This window comes from Syngnathoides biaculeatus, chromosome 5, assembly GCF_019802595.1.
Source record: "Syngnathoides biaculeatus isolate LvHL_M chromosome 5, ASM1980259v1, whole genome shotgun sequence".
NCBI classification, from domain to species: domain Eukaryota; kingdom Metazoa; phylum Chordata; class Actinopteri; order Syngnathiformes; family Syngnathidae; genus Syngnathoides; species Syngnathoides biaculeatus.
This window is the reverse complement of record NC_084644.1, coordinates 31472336-31488036: the sequence shown is the minus strand read 5'-3', so window position 1 is coordinate 31488036 and position 15701 is coordinate 31472336. Positions and strand designations below refer to the sequence as shown.

Genomic DNA, 15701 nt, shown 5'->3' with positions numbered 1-15701 from the left:
AGGATCCAGTTTTCCCACAACCCTTGTGAGGATAGGCAGCTTGGATAATGACATGACATTACATAAGAAAAGAGTGTTTTTTTTTCTTTTTGTCCTGTTCAGCTGTCAGATCGAAGAGAATGGAGGATCTGTATCCTATTTGTGCCAGACAGTTTTATTGTGTCACATTGGAGTTTCAAGGATTTTTTTTTTGTAGGGTTAGTTAGTTATAATTGATGTTTACTGAGAGGCAATCAGTAGAACAGGACAAGGACTCTCGAGGAAGAAGACAACCAAAACAAAAGAGCGATGGTTGCGAACAGAAAGTGAAAGATAACATAATAAAAAATATCCTTAAAGCAAAGCAACATTAAATGTAAATATTGCCAGAGGCTGTAGGGCAATAGACGGTGAGGGAAAGGCAGGACCAGACAGGACAGTGACGTGGAAAAAAGCATGCAGGACAGGGGGGCGTGAATCCGATTATACAACTGAGTGTAACCACAAGTGAGTGGCCCAACACCCACCCAATAAAAGAGTCCCGAACAAACATGGTTGCAGGTTTGAAGTTTGCTGAAGAACACTTCAATGCTACATACTGGTAACATAGTTTGTAGACAAATGCAAACACAGTTGAATTGAACGACACTGAAAGACAAAATACGATGTGTGGAGGGAAAATCGCACAGCACACCAACATAAAAATATCATCCCAGTCTCATCTAACAGACATAAATTGATAATGATTTACGTAGTTACTTGTTTGCATGTTTACATATCAGAAAATGGGCAAACAGTTTGATCTTTTTTTTTCCTCAAAGTAAAAGGGGACGCTTGCACAAGTTTAATGTGTATGATAAACAAACTTTCTTCTTTAATGCAGAACTGCAGAAACCAGACGATATTCACTCTTGAGAAGCCGAAATTCGCCAAATTAATTTCAAGTTCGACGAGGTCTTTTAACAATGAACTGATTAGCAAAATAGTAGCCGGTTGAGTTGATAATCGATTCATTTTTGATTAATTGATTACATCTTACACCGCTACATTAATGATTAATGACAACATAATTCAAGGTAATTTGATCTAATGTTACTGTAGAAGTGCGCATCAAACTAGTAAACATTGAGTACTTCAGAACTCTTTTTGTCCAATGAAAACGAGATCATTTCAAGTTTAATGCACTGTATAAGTTTTTTTTTGTGACATTTTGCTTTGGTAGTGATATGATTCTTATATAAAATATGTTTTAAGGTGTGAAAAATTGCCCCGTCTGATTTCATCCTGATGCGAGCGCACCAGAGGGCGCTAGAAGCCTCTACACTGACATCCCATCCATTGTGCAATCGCCGATACTTTCCGGAATGTTTCTTGGATTATTTCAAACATTCATTACAAATCTGCCCAATATATATATATATATATATATTTTTTTTTTAAATCTTATATCTGGATGCACTGAGTGACTCACCCGTGCAAGTGTAGCAAATATGCTCTGTAAACTGTTTGTGTTACCCCCCCAGAACCTCAGAGGATTAAACTGCTTTGGGCAATTGCAACAAGTTACACAGAAAATACTCCCACCTAACCGAACTGAAGCTCAACCCGGCGCAGTCTCGGCCGCTCTTCCTGGGAGTGGAGTTTGCGGGGAACTGCGCGGGGGAGGGCAGGGCGAGGGCGGGGCGCGGCGGGGGTTCGGAGGCAGAGGCAGAGGCAGGACTGGTCCGCCTTCTCCGCCGTATGACGTCACTCCCCTGCGCTCGGACAGACGCCTGGCGCTCTGGAGTGAAGGAAGGGGGACTATTTGTTGGAGCGCAGGCAGCGCGGCAACACACCCGCACACTCAATAGTGAGTCAGCCCGCCGGGAGTACAGCAGGGGGAATCATTACCTTGTGTGTGCGGTCACGGAATTAAACAGAACACACTCCAGCCCGGAGGCGACTTTTTGAAGCGAGAGTATACCTCACGTCGGACTTTTTTTTTTTTTTTTTTTTTTTAATTCCCCCCCCCCCCTACTCGCTTGCCAGCGAAGTGAACCTGCTGTTCCCCCCCCTCCTCCCCCATCTATATCCCGGCACATATCGGAGCGACCATGGCCCGACAACATCTCTTCCCAAGTCGACAAGACTGCTTCAAAGTGCTACTTTTACTCATCGGCTCCACAGTTGTACCGCACGGTAAGCTCATTTCCAAACTAGTTTCGCCTCGTGCCAGTTTCGATACCACCTTGACCACCTGTCACGGCGGCGAGAGGACGCGGAAGCCCGACCTGGTGCTTCTCAAACGGGCGTTTAGGGACATAAACCTAACCCTTGGGGTTGAATGTGGGCCACTATGCTTCGCCCGATACGTGAATTGTTCTGTTAGTCGCCTTTTCGCCTTCGTTTTCGCTCATTTGGCTCGAGTTTCGGTGAGCGACATGGCACCTGTTTTAAGGTGTGGCTCCAGGGGGCCGCAAGGTGTCTACTCTATGGTGATTGACAGCTGCGGCCTCCCCAACAAACACACAAATCTTTTGTGTCTTTGGTGCTTTGTCCTAAAACCACCCAGCTTCCCTTGCCATGCTCGCTTTCTTCCACACATCAACCTCGGTTAGTTACACTTGACTTGCAGGGGCCCGCAAACTTGCTCTTAATGTACTCTAGAGACTAGCAAAGCGGGAACCAGAACAATTTATTTACACAAGTACAACTTTTTTTGTTATTGTTGTCAGCCGTAACCATGCACCGAGTCTCAGTCACTGAACAATCGATTTGACAGCATTTTCCATCGCGCCTTTAATGTTTCGGTTAGGGTTATTGTTTGAACTTTTATCTTGAACAACCTTTGACAAACGAGCACTCACCAGACGTCATAGATGCGTTTGTGCTGGAGTGAGTAATAAAGAAAGAAGCCACATTTGAAACTCAAGTGGCAAGTATCGTCCGTTTTTCTTTGATTGTAGTACGTCTCGTTATGGTAAAGCCTCGCCTAATCCCAGTCAGTAAACAATCACTATAGCTATTTGCTAAAAAAAAAAAAAAAAAAATGCACCTATTGCCGTTGGTCCGTATTTTTTTTTTTTTCAAATTTATGTATATATCTAGATTCATGCCTGTTGTGTGCCCCCCCCCCGCCCCTTGTGTAACGAACCAAGTCAAAGCCCAAACAGTGAACAGCAGTTTGATAGACAGATGAACTTGGATGCAGCAGAAAGCATGTTGTTAAACTTCTCAAGGTGATGCAAAGAAAGGTTGCAATGGTGATCAATTCATAATAGCTACCTGCTCAGCATAATGAACAGTCTGGCGTCTGAAAAATCAAGGCGATAAACATCTCACTTTGATGAGAAATTGGCTGTGGTGATCAGCTGATACCAGCTAGCTGCTTAAGGCAAAGTCCACGAAGTTCAATGAGTCATAAGCGATGGGTATCACTGAGTCACATGTAGTCAATGATATTTTTACAGGTACTGTTGGGTGACAGTTTTTTTTTTTTTTTTTCAACATTTCCGATGTTCACAAACAGATCTGTAAATCATGCATTCTCAAGGGTGTTGTTGTAAGATAAGTTTGAAATGGAAATTATCGTGTTTTGGGATCATAGCTTGTGTTATATTTGGTTTTCTGTTTAAGCAATTTATGATTTTTAGCAGGGTTGTCAGCTGGTACCATTTTTTTAAATTTTTTTTTACCATTTTTACAACACAGCTTAGTCCCTCACCCCTGCAAGTTTTCACTGTACACGAATACTTTCGCCACACAAATATCATTTGCCTGGTTTCACTGCATGTTTTATGCAAAAACACCCGTGCCATATTTTCATGCCTGTTCAGCTTGTATATGCTACCCTTGGGTCAAATTCTTCAAAACTTTTGTTATATTTATCAGTGTCTTCAGATGACTACAGTTCAATTGAGGTATTGTGCCACCGTCTAAATCAGATGAATAACTGGATGAGCCCAAATTTTGTTCAATTAAATCACAACAAAACTGAGACAATTGTTTTTTGCAATAAAGAAGGGAATTGCTGTTATTAAACACCTGGACTCTCTATCTTTAAAAACCAAAGACCAAGTCCAAAACCTTGGTGTTCTGATTGATTCCGACCTGACTTTCAACAATCATATAAAATCAATCACTAAAACTGCCTTCTGCCATCTGAAGAACATATCTGGAGTGAAATTTTGTATGTGTCAAGCAGACCAGAAAAGCTCATCCATGCTTTTATCTCAGGTAGACTTAACTGTAATGGTCTTCTCCCCAAGTGTGAATGGTTTTAAATCCAGGGTGAGAACTTTTTTCCCTCATGCTTTTTAGAATATATCCACTTTTTGATCAGATTACTTGCACTGTAGGTGGTTTTAAGTCTTTTTTTAAAATATTTTGTCATTTTTACTGTTTTTATGCCATTTTAAATGTTTTATCTCTGTTTTCAAATGCCTTTAATCATGTTAAGCACATTGAGTTACCTCGAGTATGAAATGCGCCATACAAATAAATTTGCTTTGCTTTGCTTTGCCGCTCACTTGAAAGGGTGGAGCACAAGCGTAAACCTCTTCCGTTCTTTCCACAGATGGTGTTTAATACATTAAAATCAGAATATAAATATTTTTCCTATAGAGTCTAGTGAGATCAGAATACAGGTGATAGACCACTGGGAGTGATGCCATCAGCAAGCATCCATGGCATGCAGCTAACTTATTAACATATGAATGCAAGTGCCGTGAAAACCAGTTGAACATTTTCTCAGCTTCCTCTGCGCCTCTGTTGTTTGTTTTGTGCAGTAACCCGTGCCATATTTTCATGCCTGTTCAGCTTGTATATGCTACCCTTGGGTCAAATTCTTCAAAACTTTTGTTATATTTATCAGTGTCTTCAGATGACTACAGTTCAATTGAGGTATTGTGCCACCGTCTAAATCAGATGAATAACTGGATGAGCCCAAATTTTGTTCAATTAAATCACAACAAAACTGAGACAATTGTTTTTGGCAATAAAGAAGGGAATTGCTGTTATTAAACACCTGGACTCTCTATCTTTAAAAACCAAAGACCAAGTCCAAAACCTTGGTGTTCTGATTGATTCCGACCTGACTTTCAACAATCATATAAAATCAATCACTAAAACTGCCTTCTGCCATCTGAAGAACATATCTGGAGTGAAATTTTGTATGTGTCAAGCAGACCAGGAAAAGCTCATCCATGCTTTTATCTCAGGTAGACTTAACTGTAATGGTCTTCTCCCCAAGTGTGAATGGTTTTAAATCCAGGGTGAGAACTTTTTTCCCTCATGCTTTTTAGAATATATCCACTTTTTGATCAGATTACTTGCACTGTAGGTGGTTTTAAGTCTTTTTTTAAAATATTTTGTCATTTTTACTGTTTTTATGCCATTTTAAATGTTTTATCTCTGTTTTCAAATGCCTTTAATCATGTTAAGCACATTGAGTTACCTCGAGTATGAAATGCGCCATACAAATAAATTTGCTTTGCTTTGCTTTGCCGCTCACTTGAAAGGGTGGAGCACAAGCGTAAACCTCTTCCGTTCTTTCCACAGATGGTGTTTAATACATTAAAATCAGAATATAAATATTTTTCCTATAGAGTCTAGTGAGATCAGAATACAGGTGATAGACCACTGGGAGTGATGCCGTCAGCAAGCATCCATGGCATGCAGCTAACTTATTAACATATGAATGCAAGTGCCGTGAAAACCAGTTGAACATTTTCTCAGCTTCCTCTGCGCCTCTGTTGTTTGTTTTGTGCAGTAATTAGGGCAAGTATGTAGGGCTTCTGCATCCACCATTCTTGTAGCCGACGGCCTATTCTAAATGTTCATGATTGACTGTGCATGCTGGTGACTTGTTCTTGCAGCGGACCTTTTTATGTTTGATTTGATTGTGCGGAACTTTCAGTACTCTGGTGGTGTCGCGGAGTAGGGGAGGCACAAAACAAAAGCTTTTCCATATTTATGAGTGTGGAGCAATGCAAAGCTTAACCGGTACTGGCAGAAACACTCCTTTTGAGTTTTCTTGCATTTAAATCATTTTATTTGTGCTATTTAGGACGATGCAACAACTGCGTTTGTGCGCTTCTCATACCTGTTGCACTTTGACAGCTTATGCCACGAATCTCCCTTTCCACTCCTCTGAGCAAGCGGATTGAGTGAATTTTTACCCACTTTTAAAAGGTTTTGTGGTGAATTCAATGTGAGCCGATGTATTTTTAATGAAGGTTGATCTATGTGGTTAAAATGACTGCATACAGTATAATGGGGAAAAAATGGTGGCATCTTACGTCTGTTTAAACTGTAGTGCCCTTGCTTATGGGGAAGTAGCACCACAGTCGCTGATGTTTCTGTTGAACATGACATAGTTTAACACACAAATATAGAATGAGGAAATTTGCAAAAAGCGATTCAGACTACAGCTCCAGTCACTCAATAGGCCAGTACATTCAGGAGTTACGCTGGAAACTTTTCAGGCAGAGGGCAGGAATGGATTGCCATTTCAGTTGATTTTTATTTGGGGAAACTTGATTTAATGTATAAGTCAATGGAGTTAGAAGCTGGGCCATGGAAAAAAACTGTCGATACAAATAGTCACAAATCTAAAATAGTTTTCAAGCTTGGGGAACTAGTAGTGAACCGTTCGCCTCACACTTCTGCGGTCCCGGGTTCAATTCCGGACCCACCTGTGTGGAGTTTGCATGTTCTCCCTGTGCCTGCGTGGGTTTTCTCCGGGTACTCCGGTTTCCTCCCGCATTCCAAAAACATGCAACATTAATTGGACACTCTAAATTGCCCCTAGGTGTGATTTGTGAGTGCGGCTGTTTGTCTCCATGTGCCCTGCGATTGGCTGGCAACCAGTTCAGGGTGTACCCTGCCTCCTGCCCGTTGACAGCTGGGATAGGCTCCAGCACTCCTTGCGACCCTCATGAGGATACGCGGCAAAGAAAATGGATGGATGGGAACTAGTAGTGCACCAAAAGTGCTCTGCCTACCGTACCACAAATAAACCACAGAAGAAAATTCCAGTTGGTGATGAACACTTTGATACAGGAGTTAACTTTGTGTAGTGTTTAAAGTACGATCTATATTTGTTGTAGAAATGAAGTCTAAGCACTGGTGTTGGATGCTAACTTAAGCTACAAATTCTAGCCAAACTCTGACAGACTGCTTTTACATGTCACTGTCATCAAGGGTTATCAATTTTACAGTGGCATCACACTTGTGCAACATTAAAGAATGTTGAAAAGACTGTGAAGTCCAGGCAGTGGGTTTGAGTAATTTTAGCTGATTATATTGGCCAATATCTTGCTGCCTTGCCCCATTTTTGGTTTTATGATGTTGTAAGACATGCTTTTTATTATTATTTTTTAGCTGTTGTGTGACATGAAGGCTTCAGAATAGCTGGAGTTTGGTTTGTGTGGGGAATTTTCGTAATTTCAGCAACCACACTGCTTCGTGCAGCATCTGCATGGCCCACATTTTCAGCATTGTGCACCTACAAAAATGTAAAACTCCAGCGATGATCCTGTTCGGAAACACATGGTGGTCAAGCAACAGCTCCTACTGGTGGCAGAAACAACACATTATCAGAATTCCCATATAGTTTCCAGGCAGTATAAGCCCTACTACATTATTACTGGCTTCAGGACGCGCACCCCCTGCTCTATGAGTGATTTGCTGCTGTAATAAAACACACCCTACTGCTTCCAGACTTGAAAAATAAGTATGACTTAAGTGTGGCGGTGTCAACTAACCTTAATCCACCCTACTTCTAACCTTAACCCATCCATCCATTTTCTGAGCGCTTATCCTCACGAGGGTCGTGTGAGTGCTGAAGCCTATCCCAGCTGTCATCAGGCAGGAGGCAGGGTACACCCTGAACTGGTTGCTAGCCAATCGCAGGGCACATTGAAACAGAAAACAGTCCCAGTCACACTTAGGAGGAATTTAGAGTCTCCAATTAATGCCTATTTTTGGGATGTGGGAGGAAAGCGGAGTGCCAGGAGAAAACCCACGCAGGCAGCAGAGAACATGCAAACTCCACACAGGCTGGGATTTGAACCCTGGTCCTCAGAACTGTGAGGCCAACGCTCTCACCAGTTCCCCCACCAAGCCGCCCATCCTAAATCATATGTCCCAGCCCTTGCCCTAAACCTAACCACAACAAATTTCTTTGTTTCATACAAATGTGATACAGGCAGCTTTTTACATCTATGTAGCCTGCCACTCCTACTACTGAGAGGCAAATTATTTTGTATCTGGCATGTCCTGTCTCTAAATTATACGGAAATCCTTATAACGTAGAAACAACTTCTTCAAACAGCGTCTGGTCTGGTGTGGTGTAGTGTTGTTCTTATGCTGTAGACGTTCTACACTGTCCCCTACAGTCTGGGTGAATAGTGTCTAACAGCTGGGGTAAGCTGAACGGAGAATGCTGCAAAGTTTTTCCACCTGATGTCAAGCATAAACCAAACTTAAGTTCAAGTTGTGGCATTGACTGCTAACTTTAGTTGTTAGTGCTATCACATATTGGTTGGCTGATAAATGTTGCCACTTACGATCAAAGACTTTTTAAAAATCACGTAGGTGAAGGTATGTTTTATGGGTCTTTTTACACTTGTGTAATATTTGATGGGCTTTACACAATCAGGATTTTTGGGACTGATCATTTTCTGCATGTACTTGCGCATTTAATACCTGAAAACATATACAGTAGAACCTTAAAGTTGGAACATAATTTTTTCTTATGAAGTGTTCATTTTTTTCCCATAGGAAATAATGTAAATTAGTTTAATCCGTTCCCAACCTTCAAATAGTAAATTTTTATTTTAATTCGTATTTGTGTAAAAACATATCCACCCTCTATGTAAACGATAAAAAAAAATGCATAAAAAAAACTTAAATGTGTATCATTTACAGTTTGAGTCACGGTGTGTTGGCATCATTGGATGGATGTTGAGAGAGGGAACAAGGAAATGTTACATGAAAGTCACCCTCCATGATTTGACCGGGTAATTCTCCGGTAGTCTGTCCTTTGGCAACACCAGCTGCCTTTTATTACATTTGTATTCTTTAGGATAGTTGAAGTAGTCAACTTAGTTATAGGATACTAGTTAGCAAGAGCCATAACAAACATGGACGCCATTTTCGAACTGAGCGATTAGCTCCTTCCTTAAATTAAATGTGTTTTTCTCAACATTCTTTTTCCTTTGCTGTTGCTTTGGACCCATAGCATAGAAAGTACTGTATTACAGTTGGCGTTTTACATTTGTGGGACATACGAGAATGTAAAGTAAATAAATTGTATGGTCCCCTGCAAACTTTAGCTTCTCTTGCTAGCCATTAGCAAGAGAATATACAGATTATAACTATTGCAGGTGTACCATGTTTTATTTGTACTTTTTTTTTTTTTTTTTAATTTTTTTACTGCAACCCCCTTCTCCTCCACATACACACCCTTCCCACGGCAAAGTTGCGAGGCATGTGGGTCAGAGAGGTTTGGCCTTTTACCATGGTGATGTTTTTATTGAAGAGGACTTGGTTTATGTGGAGGGGAGTTTTGGGGCGGGGGGTGGGGTCTGTATTGTCTTTATGGCCGAGTAAGCTGCATGCGTGCGGGGGGTGGCTGGCTGGCTGAGAAACCGGTGGGCAAGCAGGGTCATGCGCGGGGGAGGAGGCTGCCTCACTGCCTGCTTTTAAATGAATCATAGGTTGTTTGTTTCACCTTAGTGGAGACTGCTAATAAATACTTGGGATCCAAAGTTATGCGGAAAGGTTCTTGTTGCTCTTAATTCCAGTGATTTGTATTTTTATTTTTCAAAAAAAGCTGGCAGCAAGCGATTAAAATGGACAAAGGCCCGTCCCACCTCCCCTTTCCCACCCGGCCACTCCTTCCACCAATCTACAGCCCAACCGCACCTCCCTTCTACTCTGCTGTCTAGTACACACAGACGGGGGCCTTGTTCTCATCTTTTTATTCCATCCTATCTTTGACCCCCCCCCCCACCCCACCCCATGTCCACTACTTTTGTTTGAGTGACAGTAGTCATTGCTATATTCAAATCATCACCCTGCCCCTGCTGGACTCAAGGCCATGCTGTTAATGGCAGGACCAACATGGGGGCGAGTGAGGGGGGGAATAGGCTGATGTGGTCCGTCAACATTGCTGCAGCTGAGCTCATGCAGTGCTGAAATGCCTGAATTTCGTCTGAATGAGCTCTTTGATGGGCATGTAAACTTGATACATTTCCTACTTAGTTTATTAATGATCTAATATAATGAACAAATCACTTGAAACTGCTCTTTTTATTTGTTGTAACGTTGCCATTGGGAGAAAGGTTCAGCAATGGGAGTAGTGAGTAATATGCCTTTGAGGACAAAATGGACCAAAGTTGGCCGTTTTTTTTTTTTTTTCAATATATAAATAACTTGCTTATATGGACAGGCTACAGTACATCACCACTGATTTCTTCAGCAAATCATCCTCCTCCATACGTTTAAGAGAAGACAAAAGACTAATGTTACATGCCAAAGCTGGCCGTATATGCCATGTTAATCGAGCTTTGTTTTATTTGGCTGAATCAGTTTTTTAATGTCAAATAATTTTTAACATTACAGGTGCTGATGATGTGCCTGCTGATATGATCAGTGGTCTGATAACCTCTGCAATGCGTAAAAAAGAAAAAATGAAATAAAGCATTCAAATTTTCTCAGTCATTTCTATTTAAATAAAGGTGTTTCCCATTATGATACATTTTCATGTGGCCATAATTTAGTGCAGTAGTAGTTTAAACTGAATGGATAATATTTATTGTATGCCAGTCCTGCAACACAAACCAATTGGACTTACCGTAATTCCTGGCCCACAGAGCGCACCCGGTTATAAGCCTCACCCAGTACATTTGTAAAGGAAATACCATTTGGTACATACATAGGCCGCAGCCGTGTAAAAGCCGCAAGTGCCCAGATTGTAACAAGATATTTAAGAAGAAAGTACACAGAGAGTTTAACTATAGCGCCGCCACGCCAACAGGGCTGGTTTAAAAAACAAAACAAAAAAAAAAACATACTGGTAAAAATCACAGAGATACGACAGTAACACGCTAGCGCAGGGCTAACAGGGCCGGACCTGTAAAAGTCCCTTACTCGGCACATATATTATATATACATTATTATATATTCCACCGGTCTCACTCTTACCTTTTCCGCTCGAGTGCCCATTAGAAATAATGCACAATTTAGCCGCATAAACCACAGTTGAAAGCGTGGGGGGGGGAATTTGCAGCTTATAGACTGAAAATTACAGTTCATAACTCATCTTAACTGTCCCATATTTTGGCTAGTTAGACCTCCATGGAATTACTTTCATGGTCTTTCAATAAAATTGCTAATGCCATTAAATTAAATAAATAAATAAACCTTTGTTCAGAAAGGGTCCTCTGAACCAGCTTTGGATCTGCATTGTCCATATTTGGCTAAAACCGCCCCTTTTCCTTTTACCTTCATTTAAAGACCCACTTGTTAGACCACGCATGTTTGTTGACAGCCCTGGCTCCAGACTGGAGTGCTAGGTAGAGAGATTCACTCGTGCCAATGATAATCTCAAAATTTGAATGGTCTGATTTCAGGCCTTCTGGCAGAAAAATGCCTGGCACTTAAAGGGATGCATGGACAATTTAAATTTGTATTTCACATTTGATGAAGTACCATATAGGCTATATTATATTATAAATACTAGAAATAGTTGGCTTGGTTAAAATATGGCACGACTATAGAGACTTAAAAAAACTTTGTGCAGTAACTGAAGATATTCTGAAATCTCCAGTAAAACAATTTCACAGAGGGCGTAATTGCAGATATAAAACTGGTGGTCTTAGTTCCACTTCAAATAATGAGTATGCGTTATACTAAGTCATTTAAGTATTTTAGTTCTACAGTGTCGGAAAGAAGCGACAACTCCTATCGTAATGTGGATGCTAATGTATAATGGTAAATGCCATACAGTCCTTATGTACGTATAGTATTTGTGTTTGACTCTTTATAATGGAACTTGAATGGTGGAGAAACAAGTAATACTTCTGGGAAGAACTACTAATTATATTGTTTTCCTCTATGTATAGCTATATCTCTGTAGCATAAGCTGCCCCCCCACAAATTGACCATTGAACTGAAGCAAAAAATGTGACCTGAATGGGTTCATTTTTTTTTTTTTACATTCTATTTAATTTTGTCATTATTTGTTTTTGTTAACTATGATGTGTTTTTTTTTTCATCATGAATAAAATTACTTTTTTTCGTTTTTTGTTTTTAGTGGAAATACTGGAATCGATGATTGGCATTTCCATTTATTTAGTGGGGAAGCATGATTTGAGATCCAAGTCTGGCCTTGCCTGTGGTCTTCAATGTGTTTTTTTATTGTAGACATTATTATTTCTTGGAATTCTCCAACCTTATTCAGAAATTAGATGAATAGGTTTTGTATTTCTGTTGTTTGTATCCGTGATGCTGTTGTGCTCACGTTACGAGCTGTAACCATCTCCCTACACGCTGAGCAATTCTGTGCGAATACTGTCATACTGCCAAGCCTGACGCCATTTATCATCACCGCAGCCTAGAATGAGATTTACGCTTGCTCTATTAAAAGGAATTTAATTGATGGATCGCGATGAGTTTATCCTTTTTCCTGCCTAATAAAAGAAGGAACAGGCAAACGCTTAGTGTCTCATTAGCACACAGCTCGCACAAGGCTTTTGAATTTGTATTAGTGGTAATGATTACGGTGGTTAGGCCTTATCATTAGGCCAGTCTAAATAAGCTGTCCTCCCCCATTCGCTCTAGCCTGATAAATGCCAGTATTTTTGAAAAGGTCATGTGTGTTTTGTGTATTTGCTCTTCAGGGTTAGGTTTTACCTGAAAATGCGTTCCAAGAATTTAGCAGTTTTTTAAACTGTGGAATAGCTCAACTCTGGATGGAAAGCTGTTTTAATTAAATGCATTGAAAGCTCCCCCCCCCCCCCCCCCGAATATGGATTGTTCACTGACTGCAATGATGTGCATACATGCTGGATGTCTTTCAGGCTTTTTGTACTGTATATCTTGATAAATGAGCTTTTGTGAAAAGACTGCTTTATGAACTTTTCATTACCAGTAACCTGAAATACAGAAAATCCATTAGACTTATTGTTGACTTGGCAAATATTATGAGATAGGAGATACGAAGCTGAAGAACAGGAGGTGTTGGCGTGAGGTGGACGGGGCTATCAATGTTCTTGTTGCGTTTTAGGTTGTGTTCTTGGACTACAAACACATGCTCGCTGCCACAGGAAGTCTGAATGACATTCTTGTAACGATGAAGCTGCACATTGCGGGATGATGAAGCATGTTTGTGTGTCTTTCACTCTGTGTGTGTGTGTGTGTGTGTGTGTGTGTGTTAGAATACTGTGTATCATTATCATTCCCATCAGCAACCGTTATCTTGAACAGACATCACATCTGAGGAAGTCCTGATTTAATTGCTTCCTCATTTAAGTGAGTCCCTTTCAGGGACACCATCCCCTCACTTTCCTGTGACAAAGGGTTTATGTTTACATAGGAATGACTCAAAACCCTTCTCCTTTCTTCAAATGTGGTAGGCACACTTCAAAGCTTAAAAACCATCCTTCGAAAGTAGTGCCCTGGTTTGAAACCATAGTTTAAAATCCTTATCCTAGTTCGAAACTACTAGTGTTGAAACCTGACTTTGAAAGTAGGGAGGCCTGATATCAGTGATACTTGTAACAATTATCATACACCACCATTCGATGACATATGTTCCAGGTAGAAGTGCGTGTGCGTGTGTATGCGTGTACATTCAATAACAGATGACAACACTTTTGAGCCATTGCAACATTAGGCTCTGCAAAAAGCATGATGAACTCCTTGAACAGAGATGGAGGCGGCTGCTGACTGCCGAGCATAGTTGACAGTGTACATATTGGTATTTGTAATTTAATATGTAATGTGCTCATAATTGCTTGTATTAAAGGGGAAATCCAGTGCGCTGCATGAACAGTGTATCCAATAGGTTATGTAATATGTACCCTATTTTGACAATGTGATGCTAAATCCTCTCATTTTATAGTGTTTTGAGAAGATTTTTATCGACAATTACGAATTTTCAGGGGCGCTGTCATTTTCGCGAGTCACATGATGCACATGGGCGTATGTGACGTGTACCGTGCCGTTCCAAATGCTTGATTTACATGGGACACCAATATGCCCGGTGCTGATTTCTCAGATTTATCCTCATCTGATGAAGAAATAGCAGTATTGGTTGATCGGGAAGACGGAGGAATACTTCCATACAGATTTGAACCTGTGGCTGTAATTAATGTTGAATATTCGAAAGGTTCTTCGGGCAGAATGACGCGGAGTCTGACTACGCGCCACATAAGTGCATAAACAAAGGTCCCCGGGAGCTCCGGGCCGGCAGCCGCTGATGGTTCTTTGGACGGGAATGACGCCGGGCAAAAATGCGTTTCCATCTTTCTGTACAGTATTATAAAAGTAATTACTAGAATAAAAAATTATAATGGAATGATTTAGTTAACACAAGATATGATCACAGTTTAATGATTAATTTTATTTTGATTATAAAATACATTTTCATTACTGCTGGATGTATTGGCATTATCACGTGCTCTGTATGAATGAGTACTCAGAAAAAAGTTGTAACCCGAGCTAAACCATGCTCGAAACTTTCTTGTTCCCAAAAATTTAAACCCTAATCCTTCAATAAAATCCTTACTTGAAAACCCAATTGAGGCTTACAACCCTTACTTGTAACCTTCACCCTGTTTGTTTTTAGTAGGAAGAGGCTTTTGACTAAATTTCTGTGATTTATGACTTGATTTATCTGCATGAAATTTGGTAGACATAATGAAAAGCTACAGAAAGAAATCATGAACTTTCTGATTGCTTACTTTTCTTGGAGGGCAGGGGGCTTGGAACGCATTAGGCTCATTACATGTAAAAAACGCATATACTTACAAAAAAATTCACATTACGAAACTACTTCTGTAATAAGTTAATTTCGTATAATTTCATAAGTAGAGGTACCACGGTAGTGCCAAAAGATTTGCCGGTTGAGGTACAGTATTTCTAATAACACAACCCGGCGATGTTTTTGGAAGCCCTACATAATGTCAGCATGCATGAGATGAGGTCTTTCTTAATGTACCTGAACCAGCCATGATTTGTCATAATGGATAGTTTTAAGACTGTACTATTAGCTTGAGTAGTATGTCAGCAGCTTATCTTGCATGAAAATGTTAAGACTTCTTTTTTTTCTTTTTGCCCCACACACATTTCCACGCCATTAGCTGAGACACCCTCTGCCAAATGTGCAATTCCTTATGTCGAACCAACCTCACACTCCTGAATAAAGTGGAGAACAAGCTTTAATTTCCATTGGAAAAACAGCCCCAACACCCTTTAATGAATTAGACCTCAGAGACATGTTTTCCTGTGACCCTGCAGGAGTAAAAGCATCAGAGAACCGGGGGTTGAGGATATCGACATTTTAAAATCCCACACTGTAGCATCTTGGCAGAGGGGATGAAGTAGGATTTGGAACACCGGTGCGAGTGAGCCAAGCGAGGAGGCCGCGAATGATCAGCTCATTTGTAATTTAGTCGCACCTCCCCTCTGCACGTCTTACCCTTAAAGTACGAGACTCATATTTAATAGTTCAA

General features: G+C 40.6%; 1 protein-coding gene across 3 annotated transcripts in view; it reads left to right on the top strand.

Moving 5' to 3' along the window:
* The first annotated feature begins 1750 nt into the window (after nt 1-1750).
* Nucleotides 1751-15701, top strand: part of si:ch73-22o12.1 (nectin-2) — a 156930-nt gene continuing 142979 nt past the window's right edge. Inside the window, exon 1 of one of the 3 annotated variants that reach the window (XM_061819764.1) lies at nt 1751-2157. In XM_061819764.1, coding sequence (XP_061675748.1) covers nt 2073-2157 — 85 coding nt within the window. In that variant the 5' untranslated portion in view covers nt 1751-2072. The remainder of the gene's footprint in view (nt 2158-15701) is intronic. The other 2 variants (XM_061819767.1, XM_061819765.1) reach the window with 2 other exon arrangements.